Source organism: Cetorhinus maximus, chromosome 9, assembly GCF_964194155.1.
Source record: "Cetorhinus maximus chromosome 9, sCetMax3.hap1.1, whole genome shotgun sequence".
NCBI classification, from domain to species: Eukaryota; Metazoa; Chordata; class Chondrichthyes; order Lamniformes; family Cetorhinidae; genus Cetorhinus; species Cetorhinus maximus.
The window spans coordinates 74,120,658-74,144,539 of record NC_135887.1 but is presented as its reverse complement, the minus strand read 5'-3'; the positions used below and the strand labels follow the sequence as shown (position 1 = coordinate 74,144,539).

Here is a 23,882-nt window from a genome sequence, read left to right as displayed (position 1 = left end):
TGCTTAAACTCTTTTCAGCAGACGTTAAGACTATAAACAAAAACAATTTGCAACTGACTTGTGCGACAAGAAAAAACTTGCCTTTATGTAAAGGCTGGTCAATCCGTAAAGTACTGAAGTAAACTTGTTCTTTGTAATTCTTTTTCTATTAGTATTAATGCCTAGTAGAATACTGTTTGCATTTCAATGAAAGGAAATTAGGTTTATTTAATCATTGTGTATCAACAGCACTGTCCAAATTGTGCCCAGGAGTGCACATGACAAATGGGTGACCATGGTAGAGAATAAACCGGTTAGTCTCTTTGTGCTTGGTGGTGGTATCAGATATTCTCAGGTGAAGTGTAGCAGACTGAGGTGTCAACAACATGCTTTAATCACAAGCCAAAAAAAAAAAAACCTCTTTCCTATACAGGTACAATGTTTCCTTCATTTCACACCACCTATTCATGGATCTCTCTTCAGAAACATTGGCAATCTAGTGCCCATGAGTTCTAAATTTCAGCTGGTTCAGGTGAGTAACAGATTTGAGACTGTCCGAATTGAATTTCACTTTGGATCTTTAACAGTTACCTGACAGAATCCACTATAATTCTCCATGTTCTAAACGTAAGTGTAAATTTCCATCAGTACCGTCTGAAATATTTAAGTTAAGCTGTTACATTTTAAGTCAGGAATAATAAACTGATCATTGTAATTCCCAATAACCAGAGAACAGCTAAAAATGGTAGTTTGTCTGATACTGTTCATTACTGATTTTATTAACTTATTGTCCTGAATTATATCTATGTGTATACCCTGGAGTGTTTGAGACACTGTATGGCATAATGAAAGAAAGATTAAAAAAAAAGAAAATCCCACCAAAAGTGTTTCCAAAACAAAACCCTACAACTACCAGAGGTTATATTAGACTAAATTAAGTCTAAGGCGCTGTCTAAGCCCACACCTGCTCCTGACATTTGGGGCAAATCCACATTCCTTTGGGAATGGCTTTTAATGGCGGGTCCAGGCACTCCAGGTGATACACACGAGAACAAGTGTCACACATCAGCAGCTGTCCACTACGTCGACACACAGAGCAGAAATCCTCATGGATGTCACCCTATCAAAAAACAAAGTTACAGAATCATTTACATGGCTTAAGTTATAACTTTGGGTTTTAATTTTTGCTACAGTTATTATTTTAAGTGACTCCCAATATGGCAGACACAAGCCTAAATAAGTACATGGCCCAGGCACTATAACATCTATAACAATGGGAGTTCTGGCAAGGTCCAAATTTGGATGCCCATCTGAGCTGAATTTTCCACTCAAGCTTTCGTTAATCCAACCTTAGCTACTTCTTAGGATGGGAGTAAAAGCAGGTCTGGGTAGGGAAGGGACTAAATGCACCACTCAAATGCAGCACTTGGTGGATCAACCCAGGAGTGGCATTGACTGATTATATGGAGATGCCAAAGGGCTGGACCGCAAATGAGACAGGTGGAACTCAAAATTGTGGATATTGAAATTTTCTTTCTTAATCTTTTTCTCTTTTCCTTTTAGCATTATTATAGATTTAACTGCAACTTTATACAAATTGCTTGAGGATAACAGCACAGCTTAAATCTAGACCTAATTAAGATTTTAGTCATTACATCAATGGATATTATATTGACTCCTCATAAGATATCTTGTACAACATTGCTGTATCTTAAAAAAAAATGAGGAACTAAATAATAATTAAATGAATGAATGAGCAAATTAATAAATAAATACAAAAAACAATTGTGATTAGGTTGCACTGTGGACAGGCAGTTGAAACAGGTTACAAGTTTCCCTCCAAATAAGTCAATTGATTTTCCCACCCACCTTTTGCTTAAATGCCATTCTAAACAGGCCTTTAGATCTACTGCAGGCCTGCATCAACTTTGCCAAACAGTACTTTCCAGTCCAAGCTGCCTTTACTTTTGAATCCTAATCACCTTTGAAATAAAAAATCTCTCATGTTCAGTGCTTAAAGAGAGCCTGACACACATTTTAAACAAATATAAATGCACTCACAGACAAGGTTGTATTTTTTGTGATGTTTTCAATGTCGTTTGTCTCATCTTGTATCTTGCTGACAGGGCCCCTTTGTAAAGTAGCCCTTGTGGCTAAATAGGGCAAACCCTAGTTAAAGATGTTTTAAAATAAAAAAAAAATAAAATAAAGCTGTAATTGTCCATTTGCGGTATTGCATGTCAACCCATCTAGATTCTTCTATGAATTGTTACTGGATTTAATTGTGGTGCTGTTCCAATAACTGCTAGTGCACCGACTGCCCTGCGTGTGCAACAAATATGCTAACTCTCACATACAGCAGGCATGAATTTAACATATATTTCCTGTTGTGCTTTGGGAAGAATCATTCAGTTCTCAATGAGTAGACACTAAGTTCCAGGGCAGATTAAATACTGCAAGTGAGTTTAACGAGTTAAAACTGAAAGTTTGTTCCCGAAGAACGAACAGAAGACCTCCTCTGACACTCAACAACTTGCACTTTTAAATTAAAAAAATATTCCAATAGAGATTTCTTCAGCATGGATTTAAAAAGAAGCCAATTGGGAGAGAGGAGGTTTGTAGTTAAGATTTAAGTTGTTGTAACTGTAAAAAGGAGTTTTAAAATGTTCCCCCATAAAGTCAACATCAACAATACTGTTTTTGTTACTTCCAGAACAAACTTTGCGCAAAAATGTACTTTTTCCTGAAACCATATTGAATTTAATATTTATTAATCTCTCAAAGACAAGTTTGAACTTTCCAACAACTAACATTTTCATTATAGTCCTAGATATTAAAAAACTTTTGATACAACAATAGAGAATCAATATAATCTCAGAAATCATTTCTCACTGACAAGAATACTACTTCATGTAATTGTTTACAATATTTGCATCCATCAACATTTCATATTGAACTTCAGCGAGAACATTGAATGAGAAAGGGTCAAGAAAAGTTAATTCCTTTTGTACATTAACTCTCCCACCTTAGCATACAATTAAATTGTAAGCAACCCCACTGTTTTTACCTCTACCAGCCTGCAGATTATTCCAAGTATTTACAAAGTATTCAAAACACATTGGTAGAGATAGAATAACAAAGATAGAGTGCAATACTGATAATTTGTTATGGGTACGTGAGTGAAAGATAAGGGCACATGTAAATGAAGAGTTCTCTCATGAACTAAATCATTACAGTCATCAGTTACTATATTTTTTCAACAGATTTCAAAGCACATTTTTAAACAATTATATGGCATGGTGATTAGAAAAGCAAATATTCTCTAAGTGTGCTTTCACAAATAAGAATCAGATTGCGCCACACTGGCAATCTGCTAGAAGTTTAAGCCCACATCCTACATGACAAACTCCCATTCTCAATGGTTGATCGATTTTCCAGGTATATTCAATGGCCTATCGATTCACTAGGCATACCCAACAGAACATAGGAACAGGAACTTGGCTGATCTGTGACCTAATTCCATATTTGTGCCTTTGCTCCATAATCCCTTAATCCCTTCAAATAACAAAAATCTATCAACCTCAGTTTTAAAATTAAGATTTGATCTAGCATCAATTGTTGTGTGCAGAACATAAGAATATGAAAAATAGGAGATGACCATTTGGCCCCTCGAGCCTGCTCTTATTCAATAAGAGATCTGATCGTGGCCTCAACTCCATTTCCTATCTGCTCCCCATAACCCTCAACTCCCTTGTAGATCAAAAATCTGTCTAATTCAGCCTTGAGTTACCCAATGACCTAGCCTCTACTGCTCGCAGGAAAGAGAATTTCCAGCACTAATGACCCTGCGAGAGAAGAAATTTTTCATCTCCGTCTTAAATGGAGACCCCTTATTTTGAAACCATGCCCCTAGTTCTAGGTTAACCCACAAGGGGAAACATCCTCTCAGCATCTATCCCGTCAGATTCCCTCAGAATCTTATGTTTCAATAAGATCACCTCTCGTTCTTCTAAACTCCAAAGAGTATAGGCCCAACTTGCTCAATCTTTCCTCATATGACAACTATCATCCTAGGAATCAACATAGTAACCTTCTCTGAACTGCCTCTAGTTCAAGTTTATTCCCCCCACTTAAATAATGAGACCAAAACTGTATGCTGTACTCTAGATGTGATCTCACCAACTCCCTGTACAGTTTTGGCAAGACATCCTTATTTTTATACTCCATCCCCTTCCAATATAGACCAACATTCCTTTTGCCTTCCTAATTACTTGCTGTGCTTGCATGCTAACCTTTTGTATTCATATCAGGACATCCAGATCTCTGTATTGCAGCATTCTGTAATCTCGGTCCATGTAAATAATACTCTGCTTTTCTATTCTTCCTACCAAAGTGGATAACCTCACATTTTTCCACACTATAATCCAGCTGCCAAATTTTTGCTTACTCACTTAACCTATTTTCCTTTGTAGACTCTTTGGGCTGGATTTTCCCCTCAGGCTCGTGAAATGCAAGTCAAGACCTTTGTGGCTTCCCAAATGCCTCCGAGCTCACTTTGTGCCACATTTTTGTATCCTGGCAGCTGGGGCAGGTTCCAGGTTCAGTTTGCAAGACGTGATTGGGTGTGGGCTTGGGTTTGGGCCAGGAAGAGGCTGGAGTGGAGGCGGGTTCTTACCTTCCTCTGTCCAATAAAAGGGCAGTTAAAGACATCAATGTCAAAGACCTGTCTGCAGACAACCCTGAGAGGCCACTGGGGGGTGCAGGCTGCAGGGTGAACTGTGACCATTGCATTGCAAGTACTGTTGAGTTAGATGTTGGCTGAAACACTGTTGTCCTATGCGAGCTGGCCTATTGACAGGAAACCCTTAATTAAACCAACAGATATTGCTGTGTCCACTGTTTTAAGCCAATGTTGCTACTTTAGCCTATCCTTTGAGTACCCTGCCACACCAACTATTTGCTGCTCACCCCTGAAAGTCACTGACTTTTAAAGAAACTTCATGTAGCAGCTCACACAACTCAACAAGTCGTCACAGCAGCTCGGTTCACCTGCTGCACCCCTCACTCCAACTCATCCTCACACCCATCTCAATACATTCCATTTCAGAGAATACAGCTCATTGAGGACTTCCAGGCTTACATTTAGAAGCATCACAAAGCAGATCTCAAATGCTCCTGGAACCCCTTGGGCCCTTACTGCAATTGCAAGCTGGGGCATGGCTTGCCACCCTATCACTTGTATTGCAATGCTTATGCCACCAAGCCTGTGCTACTCAAACCCTTTCCTTCCATGCCACACACAAGAGCAGCACACTCCCCTCGCCAGCATTACATCTCATCTCATAACAAGGAAAGCCATGACAACGCACATGCCGGCTTATGTGCCTCCTCTTCCCCTATACCAGGACAGAGTAGCCAGGAGACCCGGGAAAGAGTATCGCCCAGGCTGTGGTGTTCCTGGAACTGCTCATGTGGCAGCAAAGGCTGATGGGGAGGGATGGGCTTTGGGGGTATCATATTGGCCACTAATGATGATGGGTGATTCCAATCTATGAATGTGTTCAGCCCGGGAGACATTAACTGCCAGCAGACCCAGTTTAGGTTCTAGAGCTGTGGTTCCACCCTCCAGAGAGGAATCAGATCTTAGGTACAAGGAGGAGGTACAAATATTGCAGGGTGCGCCGCCACCGCCTTCCAAGGCAGCAGGCACCAGCCCAGAAACACACACACAACTTTAGTGCATTAATGTGCAAGAGGAGGTGTCAGAGATGGTAGAGGTAGATGCATAATTCCCCCAGAGGAGGGAGGGCACTCACAGGGTAGTGAGGCAGAGCCTCAGGAGTCTCCCTTTGGAACTGAGTATTTGGACATGCAGTAGCAGAAAAGTGGCCATCTGGCTGAGCTCACAGACATTGGGAGTTCATGCACCACAAATGGAGGACTGCGTGGTGGACATGAGCTTGGCTATCTCTTGGGTTGGGGAGCACATGATCAGTAGCCACGAGAGTCATCAACTCAGTGAACCCTATGCAACAGTATGTGCAATTCATGCAAGAGGTGCTAGATCTCCTTCACAGTGTCAATAGCTCCACAGCATTAGTGGGAAAGGAGCTAAAGGCTCTGAACAAGACCATCCCGTGGGTGGCAGATCAGTGGCTAGGGGGTCATGGCAGTTGCACTCCAGCACCATCCCCAGTCAGCCATCTGGACAGCACACCAAGCACTGAGCAATCAAAACAGGTGGGTGAAGAATCCATGCATTTTGAGGGAATCTCACTGTCCTCCAATTTCTTAGCCCCTCAACCAAATGCGCATCTGCTAACCAGGTCCAAGCAGGGGCAACTGCTGCCACACCATCATCCTCTTGATGGTTACCATTTACCAAAAACTTAACTAGGCCAGCCTATAAATACCATGGCTACAAGAGCAGGTCAGAGGTTAGGAATTCTGCAGTGAGTAACTCACCTCCTAATTCCCCAAAGCCTGTTCACCGTATACAAAGCACAAGTCAGGAGTATGATAGAATACTCTCAATGTGCCTGATGAGTGCAGCTCCAACAACACTCAGGAAAACTCAACACCACCCATGACAAAGCAGCCTGCTTGATTGACACCTCATCCACCACCTTGAACATTCTCTCCCTCCATCATGATTGCCGTTTCTTCATTGTTACTGGGCCAATATGCTGGACCTCCCTCCCTAACCGCATTGTGTGTGTACCTACACCATATGGACTGCAGCAATTCAAGAAGGCAGCTCCCCACCCCCTTCATTCTCAAGGGCAATAAGGGATGGGCAACAAATGCTTGCCTTGTACCCCATGAAAATGATACCAAATAAAATGGGCTTCAATTTTAGGTAGCAGTTTCTTATGCAGGACTTTACTGAATGCTTTCTGATAACCTATATAAATAATATAAATAAATATTCCCCTGTTCACTACTTTGAATCTTTTGAAGAGGTATTTAATCGGGTTTGTCAGACTGGACCTAACCCTAGAAATCCATGCTGATTGATTGCCCAGGTATTCCAAAGGGGCGACTGATTCTCCAAATATATCCAAGGGCTGACTGATTCATCAGGTATGGCAAATGGCTGACTAATTTATTAGGTATTCACGATTTTCAGTGATGATAATGAAACAACCAGAAGGTATACAGCAGAAAGCCAGTGAATGAATTTCAATGAGAGCTCCAAACCTGGAAATCTTAGACCTCTGTGGGGGTAAAATTTTGTGCTCAATGATGAGAGGGATGGCAGTGAGAGGAGGTGAAATATTTCATTACTGTCAGCCATCAGTATCAAGCACATCCGACTAAGGATATAGTTTTCTTCCATTTTGCTGTAACTAACCTGCCTTAGCCTTGTCCTTAGGGGAGTATTAATGCAAAGCTATAAATGCATTAATGCTATTTTTATTTTACACTTCATTCTAATGAACATAGTGGAAAGTGGATTAGGCCACACAAACTCATGTTGAACCCTTAGATTTGTCAGGAAGAAGTTTCATTCTTTCAGACTTGGCTAGATGCAAACCCAGTCCTCAAAATGAAAATCCGAATCTCCTCAAAACTTAATTTCCCTCAGTTGAAATTCAATCAACTATCTACATCTCTGTTAAAAGATGTATCATGGAAAGCAGAACTTATAATCTCACTGTGAAGCAATCCTGTATGTAGCATTTTCCCATAATCTATTTCGAATTATTCATTCCTAAATATCTGATAATAAAACAGTGGAATGCTCCATCCTTTTGTTAACACGTTCAAGTAAACCCCCAAAAATATGAAGAAAACAGAAAAGGAATGTTAACCGGTGCACCTTGTACTGCACAAGATACTGCTATATTGTGGAAACATAATTAATGTTGGGGCTCTGCACTTTGTAAACCACTCAAGCTAGTATTTAAAAAAAGAATCACAAATTAAAAATAAAACTAAAACTTGATCAGAAACTTCTCAAGCTTTGCTCTTATGGTTTCATATGAGCTCTTGATTAACTTGTAGCTTTGCAACAGTCTGAAGAGTGAAATATTGCTCCCAACTTGCCTTGTCTGCCAATACAAAACAGAGTCAAAAGCAACCACAGGGAGCTCCTGTTCAAACTGCCCTACCCTGCTGCCTTGCAGGTGAAAATGAGGGAAAATCATTTTCAAGTCAGAAGTCGGTTCACATACTGGAAAAATACTCAAGCAAGTCACTTGATTTCTGATTGTTTCCCCCTATTTCTGTGCACAAAGAACGGGGAAAAAAAAATCCAGATGGTGAATAGCTGAAAAGCACAAGCCACATCATTTTTTTGTGTGTAATACTTGAGTAAATTAGTGGTACAACAAATTGCTCATTAGTCATGAAGATCTATGTGGCAGAACATCCACTCTAGTTGAGTTGCAGCATCCTGTCAACTTGCAACTAAGTACACAATCACATTTAGCAAAAGAATCATGTATTAGATTCTAAGGGATGGTGAAGACCTGGACCCTCAGTTAAACTGAGCATGTAGTAATATGCAAATATAAGAATATACATATACTTGAAGGTCTATATAGTCTCTCAATGCTCTCATATGCCGTAGAGCTGAGTGATCTGACTTTCAACACAGAAGCAAAGACTGAAATATTAAAGTTATGGTTATTGTGCAGTTTGTGTTGCATTATACAGATGGAGGCTTTGTTTAGCAACTATGCAAGCATAAAAGGGATGTGGTGAATGAGTGAGCAAGGTGAAGGGAGGAGGAGGAAAGGCTCATGATGTAGTTAAAATTTCTATACTATTCCTTCTTTTGTTACCCACTATCCATGCTACAAGAAAAATAAATAAGTCTGCATAATTAATAACTCAATGTGCTGAATTATTAACCCTATGAAATTTGGTAACTTACATCTACAGAGCTGGGGCTGGATGCAGACTGTGCTGGAGCACCAAAACTGAGCAAATTCTCTGTTTTTTCGAAATCTGGGGAGGCAGGATGACTCGGAGGGGAGGAAGGTGCCATTGCCCCCATGCCCAGCACACTAGTGTACTTAGGAGGGCGACCTACATATAAGAAAAAAAAAGAACACCAAATATATACACACACATACCTTCAACCACTGATCCTCATTGGCTGCCATTGAGGAAAGAGGAGGAGGAGCATAGACAAGCGTTAATAAACAATCACAAGTTAAAGGTCAATACAAGGAACGAGCAATAATACGTAACAGGCATGTAATCAAAAAAGCAAAAAGGAAGTTAACAAATTCATCAGCAGTAATATGTTGGACAAACGTTATTTGGTATAATATACAGAAATTATACATCTGATCAAAAACTATAAATAATAATACTGGTTATTTTATTATACTATGAATTATAAAAATTAATGACTTTATTGATCAGATTTCCAAAACCACTACTTGAGGATTAAGTATCTAGCAAGCAATGAAGAAGTTGTAACATATCAATACGTGGCATAATTGTTTTAAAGATATAAGTGCCTATGCAGTTGTTTGGTACTCAATGACAGTTCCTCGAATCCCAATTTTAGCAGACAATTTATATTTCAGAAAAAAAGCTGCATTTAAAATAACATTTGGTAGTAATTATTAAAATTGTTTCTGTAAAAACAGTCCTAAATATCTTTTACAAAAAACATCTAAACAAATCCTATTCAGGAAAACCCATGAACATAATAATTCAAACACAGATATATTTGTTAACACTCAACATGGTGCACAATGAAGAATCTGTCACTGCTCACATAATCTCAATTAAGGTAACATGAGCTTAGCATCCTTTTGCAAAGTCATCACTGATTTAGCCATTTGTTTCTTCTGAGCATCTGAATTTGAAATACTACCTGGGCCAGGCTTTTCAAAGTAGGTGGAGGAAACAAAAAACTAATACATTCACTGCACAATTCTGAGAGCTAAAAATTATACTGCCACCACCCCAGCACTTGTGATGATCCAAATTAGTATCCAAATGACAAAACAGCAGCAAAATTACTTTGGAGCCAATTTGAAATCAAAGAGGAGTGAATTTGATAGAATAATAAAAATTGATGCACAAGATGAGTCCATACAGCTCATCTTTGAAAGAGCTATCCACTTATCCCTTTCTCCAAATCTACCCATTTTAAAAACCATTAAAGATTCCACTTCCACCACTACTCCATAGTCTAACAAAAATGTCCCAGCCCCCTTGCTCCATTCTTTTGATTATTTTAAATGTATGCCCCCTAGTTATTGACTTACCAGCTGTGGAAGTTTACCTAATCAAAACTCCTGATCACTGTCTATGTGGTGTGCATTCATCCAACAGGTTTAACCAAGTCTTCCCACTGAATGGCCTCACCAAATCTCCCAAATTGAATATGGGGTTGCCACCAACAGTCTTAAAACCCTACTAAGTCCAATACAAAAGCAACATGAAACACACTGATGCAGCTTAGTAACCCAAAATACTTTTAAAGGATCTGCTAGTCAGGAGTCTTTGGCGAACTGGATACTGAATCGAAGTCATTTTCACAATGGAAGAAGGTTGATGCATTTACTGCTTTTTCTTTGTTACTCATCATCTTCACCCTATTGGCTTGAAGCTATGAAATGGAATTACTGTACTGAGGCCAATACAATTGCTGTACTAACATCCATTTCATCTTTCAAGGGGTTTTGATTAAAACAATTACCAATAAATTTCTACCAGCACGAGTTTCAGGTGCCCGAATCCCATAAGTCTAAAACTGAAGTTCAACTGTGTGTAGTCTGCACTGCCTTTCGAACTAATAAAATTCCAGGAGTTCCAAGCTGTTGCAATGAATTTCATACAACAGAAGGAAAGGCAAAACAGCAAAAAGATTAATAGCCCATTGAAATGACTTTTATACCATTAATAATGGCAATAGAGGAGCACAGTAAACTACATGGGCTAAACATGCAAGTTAGATAAAGATGTGCTATTCTGTTCAGCAAGGGCAGAGAACAGGGATGTTTGAATGCTATTGATTCTTTACCAAAAATATAAGACCACCAGTAACATTTATGTTCTATATTCCAACTTTCAATACATCACTACTTTCTTGGTGAGCAGTGCGGGCTCATTTAGGAAGGGAGAGGGTTTAAAGTCAAATGGAAGAGCAGATTCTAAAATAAAGACAACAGTTTCCACTGACTGCCCTTCGCTTTTTAATTGGCCAATTTAGTAATGCTTAGTTCTGCTTCTATAGCTAACACAAATGTCAGACAAAGGGGAAATGGGAATAATGTACTTTGCCGTATGGCATCCTGTCAGCCGAGCATCAACAGACATCATGACTGGATGCTATGGAGAAACCCATTGCTCATTTTTGTTTGGCTAGTTACAAACTCAATAATGGAAAGGCAGGGTGGAGGTTGGCAGGGTTGAGTAGGAGCCAAGAAAAATAAAAGGTAAAACTTTGCAAAACAGTAATTTGGAAAGTACAATATAAAACTATTGTTTGGAGTTTGTGTGTTAGGGATAGAGGATGATGCCCTTATCGATGGCATGCAGAACAGATTAAATATCTAGCAACACAGGTGACAGTAATTTTAGAAAGAGAAAATGCAAATATTTAACTTTAGAGCTGTGGTCCCCTACAACTTCCTAAGTGCACTCGCTGCCACCTTCGAGGGCAATTAGGGATAGGTAACAAATGTTGGCCCAGCCAACGATGCTGACATCCCATAAACAAATTTTTAAAAAAACATTGTTGTAGAATTAAGAGTTACAAAAGCCTATTTGAGGGGGCGGGGGGGGGAGAAAAAACACATTTCAGAAGCAAATTGAGTTGGGAAAGATGTTATAACTTGACAAATCAAGTATGCATGTTTTATGTATTTATATTTCCCACTAGGCTAGATTTTCATCTATACACTGTGTGTGAGCAGAGAAATGTAACCCTTATTTTTGGATTCCAATCTTGGTTAACAGCAGGACCCTCAATTCAAAGAGCACAGACCAGTGATGCAAGTCATATGAAGAATATCTATTCTCCATGGCAAAATTCAACCACCTTGAAACAATCAATAAAATTTAAAAGTATGTAGTAGCACATCTAAAAATTATATTTAATAACTGTACAACTTTCAAAAGCACAGATAGCTAAATGTCTGCTGTGGAGAGCCACCTTAACTTGAAGTTACGTTCTTAATGTGCACTTCACACAAATCTTCAGACTAGTCAGTGAAAATGTGCATTGTTCTCTATTAAGATGTAGATGCAAACTATTTAGCCATTTTCAATATTTATAATTTACTGTGTCCCAAACAGGAATTCTATTTTAAAGCACTATAGAGCTAGAAACATTGAAAAAGCAAACATTTCCCAAGAAGAAAAGCAACAAGTTTTACAAAATATTTTGTTTAAAAGGTAATCAAGATGCCATCATAAAGCATACTATGTATGACTTATCACTCAAAACAAAAATACTTTATTGCAAATATAGCACCTGCTAATATGTTTTAGTGCCTGCAGAGTATTCCTGAACATGCATTCTGCACCAGTACCAAACATAAGGACCTTCTGAAATGGCATTAGCTTAGCAATCACACCACTAGAAAGCTTTCACCCTGGCATGTCTTGAAACCAATCCAGTGTGCAAAGTGGGAAAGCCACTTTCAGTTTAATCACAACTTAGAGGTCACAGTCTTTATGTTCAGTAAATAGGATGCTTTGGATTGGGAAATGTGACCCATGAGGCATTGTTGATATCAATAGGAACTGGTAGTACAGTTCTCAATCTTGTACAAAACATTCCTGAACTAGTCACTGAGGAGTGCACAAGGGGGCTGTAGATGGGGCTTTAAGGCTAAAAAGGTAGTGGGGGAAAGGGTTCATGTGAGAGGTATTTTTTAGAAATAGAAAAAGTTGAGGCCATAGAGCAGTGTAGCAATTTGTTGAAAGATAAGCAAAGTGTGACAGCAAGGGACAAAGAGTTCAATAGTAATAGCGCAGTGAATAAGGTCGAATCAGGGTAAGAAGGTAAAAAGTTAAAATTAAAGGTACTTTATCTGAACATAAGAATCATTCACAACAAGATAATTAATGGCATAAATAGAGGTAAATGAGGTTGATCTGATAGCAACTAGAGACGTGGTTGAAATATTCCAGGGTACTAGACATTTCAAAACAGGCAAAATGAAAGAGAGGAAGTAGCCCTGTTAATAAGGGATAACATAAGGACAGAAGTTAGAAAGGACGTTGGCTCAGACGAACAAGCAGCAGAATCTATTCATTGTGAAGTCAGACACAAAATATTTGTTTATAACATCTCTGTCATTTCTTTTCCTTATTTCCCATTAAGATTTCCCCATCTCAGCATCTAAGGGACCCACATTTACTTTTGCTATTATTAATGGGTGGAGATAAGAAATAACAAGGGGAAGAAAACACAGATGGGAGTAGTTTATAAGCCCGTTAACAGTAGCTGTACTATTGGACACAGTTTAAATCAATAAATAAAAGGAGCTTCAATTTGCTAGAAAGCTAGCATTTGGATCAGATTAACACCAACAGTATAGGGTTTGATCCCTGTTCCAGCTGACATAGGCTAAAGGGCTGCCTCTTCACCCCACCCTTAGTAAAAAGTCATGGCACTATGCCATGGTTTGGTAAATAATTGCCAAGGTCCTGCCTTGGGACAGAGAACTCAACAAGAAGAAAAGGAGGAGCTGCTTGTAAAAAGACAATGCAATAATCATGGGGTACTTTTTTTTATTCGTTCATGGGATGTGGCCAGCATTTATTGCCTATCCCTAATTGCCCTTGAGAAGGTGGTGGTGAGCTGCCTTCTTGAACCGCTGCAGTCCATGTGGTGTAGGTACACCCACAGTGCTCTTAGGAAGGGTGCTCCAGGAATTTGACCCAGTGATAGTGAAGGAACGGCGATATATTTCCAAGTCAGGATGGTGAGGGGCTGGAGGGAACTTCCAGGTGGTGGTGTACCCATGTATCTGCTGCCCTTGTCCTTCTAGATGGTAGTGGTCATGGGTTTGGAAGGTACTGTTTAAGGAGCCTTGGTGAATTCCTGCAATGCATCTTGTAGATGGTACACACTGCTGCCACTGTGTGTCAGTGGTGAAGGGAGTGAATGTTTGTGGTTGGGGTGCCACTGCTGCTTTGTCCTGGATGGCGTCAAGCTTCTTGAGTGTTGCTGGAGTTGCACTCATCGAGGCAAGTGGGGAGTATTCCATCACGCTCCTGACTTGTGCCTTGTAGATAGTGGACAGGCTTTGGAGAGTCAGGTAGAGAGTTACTCGCTACAGGGTTCCTAGCCTCAGTCCTGCTCTTCTAGCCACAGTATTTATATGGGATAGTCCAGTTCAGTTTCTGGTCGCTGGTAAGGATGTTGATGGCTAGGTATGAAATCAACCAGTTGATGTGTTGCAGCTTTACCAGGTTGATACTTCATTTTTAGGTATGCCTGGTGCTGCTCCTGGCATGACCTCCTGCACTCTTCATTGAACCAGGTTTGATACCCTGGCTTGATGGTAATGGTAGAGTGGGGGACATGCCAGGTCATGAGGTTACAGATTGTGTTCGAGTGCAATTCTGCTGCTGTTGATGGCCCATCACGCCTCATGATTGCCCAGTCTTGCGTTGCTAGATCTGTTCCAAATCTATCCCATTTGGCACAGTGGTAGTGCCACACAACACGATGGAGGGTATCCTCAATGTGAAGACGGGGCTTTGTCTCCACAACGACTGTGTGGTAGTCACTCCTACCAATACTGTCAAGGATAGTTGCATCTGTGGAAGGCAGGCTGGTGAGGATGAGGTCAGGTATGTTTTTCCCTCTTATTGGTTCCCTCACCACCTGCTGCAGAGCTAGTCTAACAGCTAGGTCCTTTAGGACTTGGCCAGCTTGGTCAGTAGTGGTGCTACTGAGCAACTCTTGGCAGTGGACATTGAAGTCTCCCAATGGGAGTACATTCTGCACTCCTGCCACCCTCAGTGCTTCCTCCAAGTGGTGTTCAACATGGAGGAGACTGATTCATCAACAGAGTAGTGGGTGGTAATTGGTACGCAGTAATCAACAGGTTTCCTTGCCCACGTTTGATCTGATACCATGACAATTCATGGGGTATGGAGTCAATGTTGAGGACTCCCAGAGCAACTCCCTCTGACTATATACCACTGCGCCGCCACCTCCGCCGGGTCTGTCCTCCTGGTGGGACAGGACATATCCAGGGATGGTGATGGTGGTATCTGGGACATTGTCTGTAAGGTATGATTCTGTGAGGACGACTATGTCAGGCTGTTGCTTGACTATTCTGTGAGACAGCTCTCCCAATTTTGGCACTAGCCCCCGGATGTTAGTAAGGAGGATTTTGCAGGGTTAACAGGGCTGAGTTTGCCGTTGTTGTTTTCGATGCCTAGGCCGATGCCGGGTGGTCCGTCTAGTTCCATTCCTTTTAGACTTTTTAGCAGTTTGATACAACTGAGTGGCTTGCTAGGCCATTTCAAAAGGCATTTAAGAGCCAACCACCTTCCCTTAATCTTCATATTGATTAGACAAATCAAATTGCCAAAAGGAATTTGTAGGAGTTCATTCGAGATAGTTTCCTATATCAATGTGTCATGGAACCAACTAGGGAAGGGGCTATTTTAAATCTTTTCTTATGTAGGGTTAATTAGTAATCTCATTAGGGATCCTCCTTGGGAAGGGTGATCATAACACGATAAATTCCATATCTTGTTCGAGAGTGACGTGCATGAGACTAAAACCAGACTATTAAATTTAAATAAAGTCAATTACATAGTTATGAGGGACGAGTTGGCCAAGATAAATTGTGAAATTAGATGAAAAGGTATGACAGCAGATAGCCAATGGCAAACATTTAAAGAAACATTTCATGATTCTTAGCAAATATGCATTTCATTGAGAATGGAAATTCCATGGTAAAAGTGATCCATCTGTGGTTAAGGATAGTAGTAGATTAAAAGAAGAGTGTTATATCATTGCCAGAAGTAGTGAGCCTGAGAAAAGGGAGAGACGTTAAACAAATAGTTTGTGTCTGTCTTCACAGTCGAAAACATAAAATACATACCAGAAATAGAATGAGAATGAAGAACTTAAAATAATTAAGAACAGTAAGGTACTGAAGAAATTAATGGGACAAAAAACCCAACAATACACCTGGATCTGATGAGGGTTCTAAAAGAGGTGGCTGCGGACATAATGGATGCATTGGTTGGGATCTTCCTCAATTCCCTAGATTCTGGAACGTTCCCAATGGATTGGAAGGTTGCAAATTAGACAACACTAAAAACAAATGAGGGAGACAGAAAACAGGGAACGGCTGGCCAATTAATCACACATCGATCATTGGGAAAATGCCGAAATCCATTAAGGAAGCGGTATGAGGGCACTTAGAAAATCATATGATTAGATGGAGTGAAGTTGATTTTATGAATGGGAAATTGTGTTTAACAAGTCTACTAGTGCTTTTTGGCAATGTAACTAGCAGGATAGATAAAGGGGAGCTACTGGATGCAGAACATTTGGATAAGGCACCACACAAAAGTCTGCTGCACTAGATAAAGGTTTTTGGGGTTGGGAGCAATAGAACAGCATGGATACAGAAACAGAAGAAAAGAGAGACTGCGAATAAACAGGCAATTTTTAGGTTGTCAGGCTGTTACTCATGGGGTGGCAGACTAAGGAAATCAAGCAAAATGTGGATCGGGTAGGAAAGTGGAGTTGAGGTCGAAGATCAGCCACGTGTTTACTTAATGGTTGAGCAGGCATGATGGGCAATAGGACCTACTCCTGTTGCAATTTCTTATGTTTTTAAGTGGTCAAGGAGTAATTTTGACTTTTTATTTCCCTTCTTGGCTAAGTGCCTGAATTGCTCATTTCACTGAGGTCAAAGTGGTTAATTTTTTTGATAACATTATCATTGTGCTTTTCATATTAAAGAAATTGTTTATTTCATTGTATAAATGATTCAACCATGAAAAAAAGTTATCCATATATTACAGCTTACATTTATATATTGCTTTCAAGATTCTAAAATATCCCAAGTCTCTTCACAGGAACAATAACAAACAAAATCTGACACCCAATCACATGAGGAGATATTAGGATAGATGATCAAAAGCTTGTTCAAAGGGGTAGACTTTAATAAATGTCATTAAGGAAAAAAGAGAGTGCTTATGGCCTAGACAGCCAAAGGCACAGCAACCAATGATGGAACGATGAAAATCAAGGATGCACAAGAGGCCAGAATTGGAGGGGTGCAGTGATCTTGAAGGACTGTCTGAAATTACTGAGATAGGGAGGGGTGAAGCCATGGAGAGGTTTGAAAACAAGGATGAGAATCTTAAAAATCGAGGCTTTGCTTAATGGAGGCCAATGTAGGTCAGCATGCACAGGAGTGATGCCAATTAAGATACCAGCAGCAAACCTTTGGATGAGTTTATGGACAGAGTTAAGTGGGAGTGACCAGGAGAGCACTGTAATAGTCAAGTCAAAAGATAACAAAGGGTTTTAGTGTGTATTAAGTATAGTGAATATGCCCTGGAAATTCTACCTCAGAAATTATAAAAAGATATTAAAACTGATACCCAAGGAATTAAAAGTGGAGTATCTAGAAGGGGGCTCAAGTTCTTCTAAATTTTGATGACATCAAAGCTCCATTTTGCTCCCTTCAGAGGAAATATATATAAACCTTTATATTAAAACTAAATATTGCCTGTGGAATTCGCTACCACAGAAAGTAGTTGAGGCCAAAACATTGTATGTTTTCAAAAAGGAGTTAGATATAGCTCTTGGGGCAAAAGGGATCAAAGGATGTGGGGAGAAAGCGGGAGCAGGATGATCAGCCATGATCATGATGAATGGTGGAGCAGGGTCGAAGGGCCGAATGGCTTACTCCTGCGTCCATGTTTCTAAGTCAAGATTATATAAGATTAGAACTGACTCAATTTTCCATAACAGAACTACTCGGATACACTTGCAGTCAATTTGCAATTGTTCTTATAAATATGACTGACACATCATGGACTTGCTTGTTGAATGTATTTTTATAGTAATTGCAAATATTGTGCTTCACATTATCATTTAATAAATATAAATTGATGCATCAGTCTGTAAACTTTATTATATTAAATCCAGTATACAGATTACTGCAAACGGAATAACTGCTAATCTCTTGGGTAACATTTTAAGAAGGGAGGAGTGCAGCTTCCAAATCATACAGAGGGAAAGGCTGTTTATTGAAACTGTTATTAGCCCCTTGAAAGAGATGACACATAAAACTGAAACTGTAATAATCCACAAGGCATCTTTCTACACAATGCATTGTTCTTGGGAATTCTCAACATGGGAAATTGTGACCACAAACTCACATCATGTCTTGCTGGGCCATTAACATGTCCACTCTTAAAACAACACACAGATACCCTTTAAACGAATAAACAAAGCAAATGCCACCATCAAAAGTAGTGCTAATTCTGGTGCTCATTGCTGGGCAGATCTTCCCCAAGAAAGAAAGAGGCTATCACATTCCATAGACAGACAAAAGGGAAAGCATCTTCTAAAGTCTTTTTTGGACAAAATGTGTTAAATATTTTGAAGTACTTAAATATAAAATCTATGTATTGTTAAACTTATTAATGTTTGGTCGACTATGGCAGAAATGATTAAAACCAAAGCTTTATTTCTCCACACCAAACAGTTGGATACTCTGTTCCTTATTAATATTAATGAAAATTTGAACAAATTGACTGAATTGAATAAAGGAACCTCCAAATATACACTTGTTTTACCAGAAGTTACTTATGACTTTTACCTCTTCTCCGTGTTCCAGGCTGCACAGGGCTATTCAGGTAAGTTACTGCAGACTTTTTGCGCTGTAGTAAAAAAAGACAAAATAAATACAGATAGTGAAAATCTCAGCAACAAACAATAAAATAACAGTCATCTCATGGGATAGTCTCCTCCTACTAACCCTCACACCATCTGTACTTGATTTTCTCTCATTCTGGAATCATGGTCGCAAAGCAAATCCAAAAGACAACATTTAATGTCGCAATCAGAAAGTATAATTATTAGTAATGCTGTACTGAATTCCTCCCTCCCCACTAAAATACAAATAGAACTGGAAACTATAATTTGGAAATTTTATTACAGGCAGTAACATAATCAGAAGGGCTTTATATAATACTGTTACAAATGCATCAAATACTCATTAAACTAGTACCTCTGGTTCAAAGATTGCTCCACTGTACACTGGATTTGCTGTTGTTCGTCGTTTCCTTTCTTGCCTCTTGCTTTGGATTTCTGTTTAAAAGGCACACTGGATTACTCCAAGATATATTTGCATATCAATGCATTTACTGTATTCTTCTTGGATATTTACTCCCTGACCACCCCCCCACCCAAGTTTCTCACAAACTGACTAACCTTTCCTCAGACACCAACCTATGCTGTTTGAATCAACTATTACGAACTTATCTAGTGCCTTCTTCCTTTCGGGGAGTCCCAAAAGAATCCAATGGTGCAGAGAATGCAGATGTAAACCTAGGTCACAACATGTTATCCAAAGGTTATACCGAGGAAATCAAATTCCCATCTCCCATCATTTTCTGTTGTTTTATGAAGAATGTGAAGTAACCTGGCCCCAAAACACGTCATCATCAATTTGCTTGCTGCAACCAGATTGATGCAGGTGTATTTTTTCTCCCTTCCTGGGGGAATCACTTCATTTCCAATTGCTGCCTTGCTTTGCCCAGGTGGCAGAAGGTATTTCTTTACAACTGGTTCACTTTCCATTGGCTACGTCTTGAAATTCAAAGTCACAATTTATGAAAAAAAAAATTACGGCCTGGAGTTACCACTTGGATGTGCTGCTTTTCTCAGTGCAATTCACTTTAGATCGAAAAAGCAGTACAGAAGATTGCAATTTGTAATTAAATGCCAATAACATTCAGTGCAACCCAATTTCTGTGAATTTCTATGCTAATTTTAAAAAAATTATGCTGGAAGCTGGCTCAGCCAATAAAACTGACCATGCCACCAGAGCGACTTAATCACCATCGAGAGCGTCCGCTAATTGTGCTCGTTTGTAGGCCTTCGAAAAGGCTCTAAAAATTAAACTTTTTTCTTTAAGGCACAAGGGCATTAAATGCATGTTTTGAAAATAACTTTCTTCAGTTCACTAAGAACTGACTACTGTCCACCAATGGTGCAGTAAGGTTTCTTTTTAAAAGTACTCTTCAGCTATTTAAAATCAGGCTACTCTAAGGTGGACTAAACGTTGATTGAAATGTTTATTTTTGGTGATAAACCCATTTTCAGTTGTATCAATTGGCACCAAGTTACCACTTTAAATATATTTAAAATTTTTAAAGGACATTTATTTCCCTAAATTAACATGATAAAATACTGCTCAAATTCATTGATTTATGGCAGATTTTGCGGTGCAAATAAGTTTGAGCAGAAACTGGAGTGAAAAGAAATCTCAAAACTGGTCCAATCTGAACATAATTTTCACCTAGGTCACTAATTGCATCCAAAGGGTTTAAAATAATCTATCCCATGTAACAGGTTTATCTGGCAGAAAATCCAAAAATCTGAACTGAGCCATTGGCCAGAATATTACATTGGGCGTATGGGCGCGTGCCCAATACACCCAAGCATAAAATGACACGCGTCCCAACGTCATCATGCACTCGCGCGACATTTCGTTCGGCAGGCACGTGCTGGAGACGGTTGCACACCTGCCGATAATTGAAAGGCCTATTAAGGCCATTAACAAGCTAATTAAAATCCAATTTACGCAGCCCGTCCAACCTTACGGTTGGTGGGCAGGCGAAAAGGCCAAGCGGCCTTTACGTTTTTTAGGAAACCTCATCCCGCTCCCTAAAGCAAATAAACATTAAATAAAAACTTTATTTTGAAATTAAAAACATGTCCCATCTCAAGTGACAGAGTTACATGAGGGGACATGTTTTTATAAATTTTTACTGTCTTTATTAATTTTTTTTAAAAAGCGCTTCAGTCAGCTCCGTGCCTCAGAGACCAAAGCGATCTTCTGTGTGCATGCACGAACTGCACACCAGGCCCGCTTTCCCTCCTCCCCCAACTCATGATCCACGCAGGGCGGGCCTTAATTGGCCCGCCCGTGTGAAATCACAGTGAGGAGCCGATCGCGGGCAGTGGCCAGCTTCCCAACTGTCCCCGCCCGCTCCCACCGAGCCGGCCCAATGAGGGAAAAATTCTGGCCATTGTGTATTGAACGACGTGCCGCATTTTATTATATAGAGCCTAAAAAAAATGGTTTTTTTTTTAAACTTTCATTTTCCTCCTTATCTCTCCTGAAGTTAATGATTGCTGTTAGTCTTTGGTTCTATTTTCACCAGGTACCCTCCGGAACCTAACCCACATGACAATTCTCCTTGGATGACTTTAAGGCAAGTTATTAACAGCTGAGTGCAGCGCAATTGAGTCTAATCCTGCCTCACCCACATCAACTTTCCAACAATTAGAAGCAGAATCCCTGGCTGATTTCTCTCTCCCAAGAAAGCACGAAAGTACTTATGCCAATTATGGCACCCTTTCTGTTGCCGTGACTGATACCTGTTAATCAAGCACCAAGCAGACACTCTCTGAAACCTTCTAGCTTGTAGGACTTCGTACCACAACTTGTGGTGTGTTTACCTGGCAAGCCATGGCGGAGCTACTTATAATCGATTTAATTCATGCCTTCAGATACTCTGCATCATCTCTTCCATACTGATCTCATGGTGTTTCATATTTGAAGGAAAAATAAATATACTGTGATGGCCCATGTGCTTTTGGGGAAAAACCTACATTTTATGTTGGGATGGTGGTCCCTTTAAGAACTAGGTTTCTCTGGAAGATGATTCCTTATAAAAAGCAACTTTGCTTCCAGTAACTAATTATGTGACCAAGCTGGATGGGAATAAACAATAGTAAAGCAAAGGGTAAAACAAGAAGTTAATTACAGGGGCTTGTAGATTCCCCTTTGTGATTCTGTTCTTCAAGCAGTTTAGTGTAGAACAAGCTGGCTGCAGGGAACATCTCTTTCAAGCAGAATTCAGTTAAATTCTGCGTGCTGGGTAAAAGGGTTTAAAATTCTTGATAAATGAAGGATTCTATGACAGTGAGTTGGACTTTGGGATAGCCAACCTGAGAAGAGAGAGTACCTAGATGCAAGACTCCAGACTTAGAGAACATTAGAACCAGGAGAGCTCTGACCCAAAGTGGCTATGCTCAATACTCCAGCGCCACCAGTGCTGAACTAGGAGTCTAAACCATTGGGCGGTTGGAGGAGATCTAAAAGGGACAAACTTGCTGCAAGTAAGCAGAAAGCCCAAGAAATCTCAACCTTTATACAACTCTTTGAAACAGGACTCAGACCAAATGATTAACCTTCCAATTTTTCATAAGTAACTGACTTGAGTTGTTTGGGGGCGTGTACGTCATATGGGCGTAGAAGGAAACTTGAGTTAAGAAGTTTGGTTTACAGTATAAGTAACTGTGTTTGTTATACTTTTAATATATTTAACGTAAATTATTTTAGAGTGTAGTTGTTAGTATTCATAACCTTTGATTTTTGCATAGTAAAATTCTTTTGTTTTAAACAGTTAACTTTGTGGCCTCATTCTTGCAGTAAACACCTGGGTTTTCGGGTTTCCAAAATAATAAATACAACTGTTACTGGACTTTCCCGAGATCATTGCAATACTTCACAGCAGCCCATCCACAAATAAAAAGACATATATGGGAGCAAGTTGGACATGTTCACCATTGGTTCTGGGAGTTCCTTGGAAATGGTACATGCAAACAAAATCAAAATGCTATGGTGCAAAAGAACCAAAAGCTAATTTCTTACCTTCAAGGTGATCATGTGTAACCAACCCCAGAGAAACCATGAAAGCAACTTTCTGTGCAAAAATGAAACAAAAATACAACAGTACCTAATTAAAGCACAGTGTTGACAAGTTTTTATATTAAGTTTCACTACTTGCAATTGGCAAAAGAGCAGCACAACTTCTAAAAAAATTAATATGGATCATTTTGTTCTACATACAGTGTCTAGTCTCCTCAAAAAGCCAACCCCTGAACCCACTGTTCTTGCAAATTACCTTCCCACCTCCAACCTCCCTTGCCTTGCCAAAACTCATTTCCATCTTTCCCAGGACTCCATGTTTGAATCTCTCCAATCAGGTTGCTGTCCTTCCACAGTACCAAAACAGCTCTTATCAAAGTCACAATTGATATCCTTTGTGACTGTGACAAAGGTAAACTTTCCCTCCTTTCCGCTCCACATCATCCTCTTCCAACACCTCTCCACTGTAACCCACTACATGGGACTGCTCTCGCCCAGTTTCATTCTTAGCTATTTAATCGTAGCCATAAAATCATTTGCAATGGCTTCTCCTCCTCATTCCACACCTTTACCGCTGCTGTTCCCCAAGAATCTGTCCTTAGCCGTCTCCTATTTCTCAATTATGTGCTGCTCCTCAGTGACATCATCCGAAGGCACAGCATTAGTTTTCACAAATGCTGACAAGACCCAACTCCAACTCGCCATCACCTCTCTGAACTCTTTCATTGTTGGTAAATTATCAGGCTGCCTATCTGACATCCAGCATTGGATGAACAGAAATTTCCTTCAATTACATACTGGAGAGACTGAAGCCATTGTTTCTGGTCCTACTCCAAATTCTAAACCTATCCCCTCTTCCTGGCAACAGTATGAGATTAAACCAGTCTGTTTGCAACCTTGGATACTTGATCCCAAGATGAACTTCCAATCTCACATTTGTGCATCAGTGAAATGGCCTATTTCCACCTCAGCAGCATCTCCCAGCTTCACCCATCTCAACTCACCTGCTGCTGAAATTCTCATTCATGCCTTCATTACCTCTAG

At 39.9% G+C, this 23,882-nt stretch overlaps 1 protein-coding gene across 7 annotated transcripts in view; it reads right to left on the bottom strand.

Moving 5' to 3' along the window:
- phf21aa (PHD finger protein 21Aa) overlaps positions 1–23,882 on the bottom strand; it is a 332,304-nt gene that overhangs the window by 10,066 nt on the left and 298,356 nt on the right. For 4 of the 7 annotated variants that reach the window (XR_013577548.1, XM_078548864.1, XM_078548865.1 and 1 more), the window contains 6 exons: positions 22,842–22,893; positions 19,185–19,264; positions 18,774–18,834; positions 8,861–9,015; positions 2,041–2,148; positions 944–1,099 (listed from right to left, as the gene is read on the bottom strand). Coding sequence is in view for 6 of the 7 variants with exons in the window: in XM_078548864.1 (XP_078404990.1) it covers positions 944–1,099; positions 2,041–2,148; positions 8,861–9,015; positions 18,774–18,834; positions 19,185–19,264; positions 22,842–22,893 (612 nt within the window). In the remaining variant the exon portion in view is untranslated. Of the gene's footprint in view, positions 1–943; positions 1,100–2,040; positions 2,149–8,860; positions 9,016–9,062; positions 9,086–18,773; positions 18,835–19,184; positions 19,265–22,841; positions 22,894–23,882 lie in introns of all 7 variants that reach the window. The other 3 variants (XM_078548866.1, XM_078548869.1, XM_078548868.1) reach the window with 3 other exon arrangements.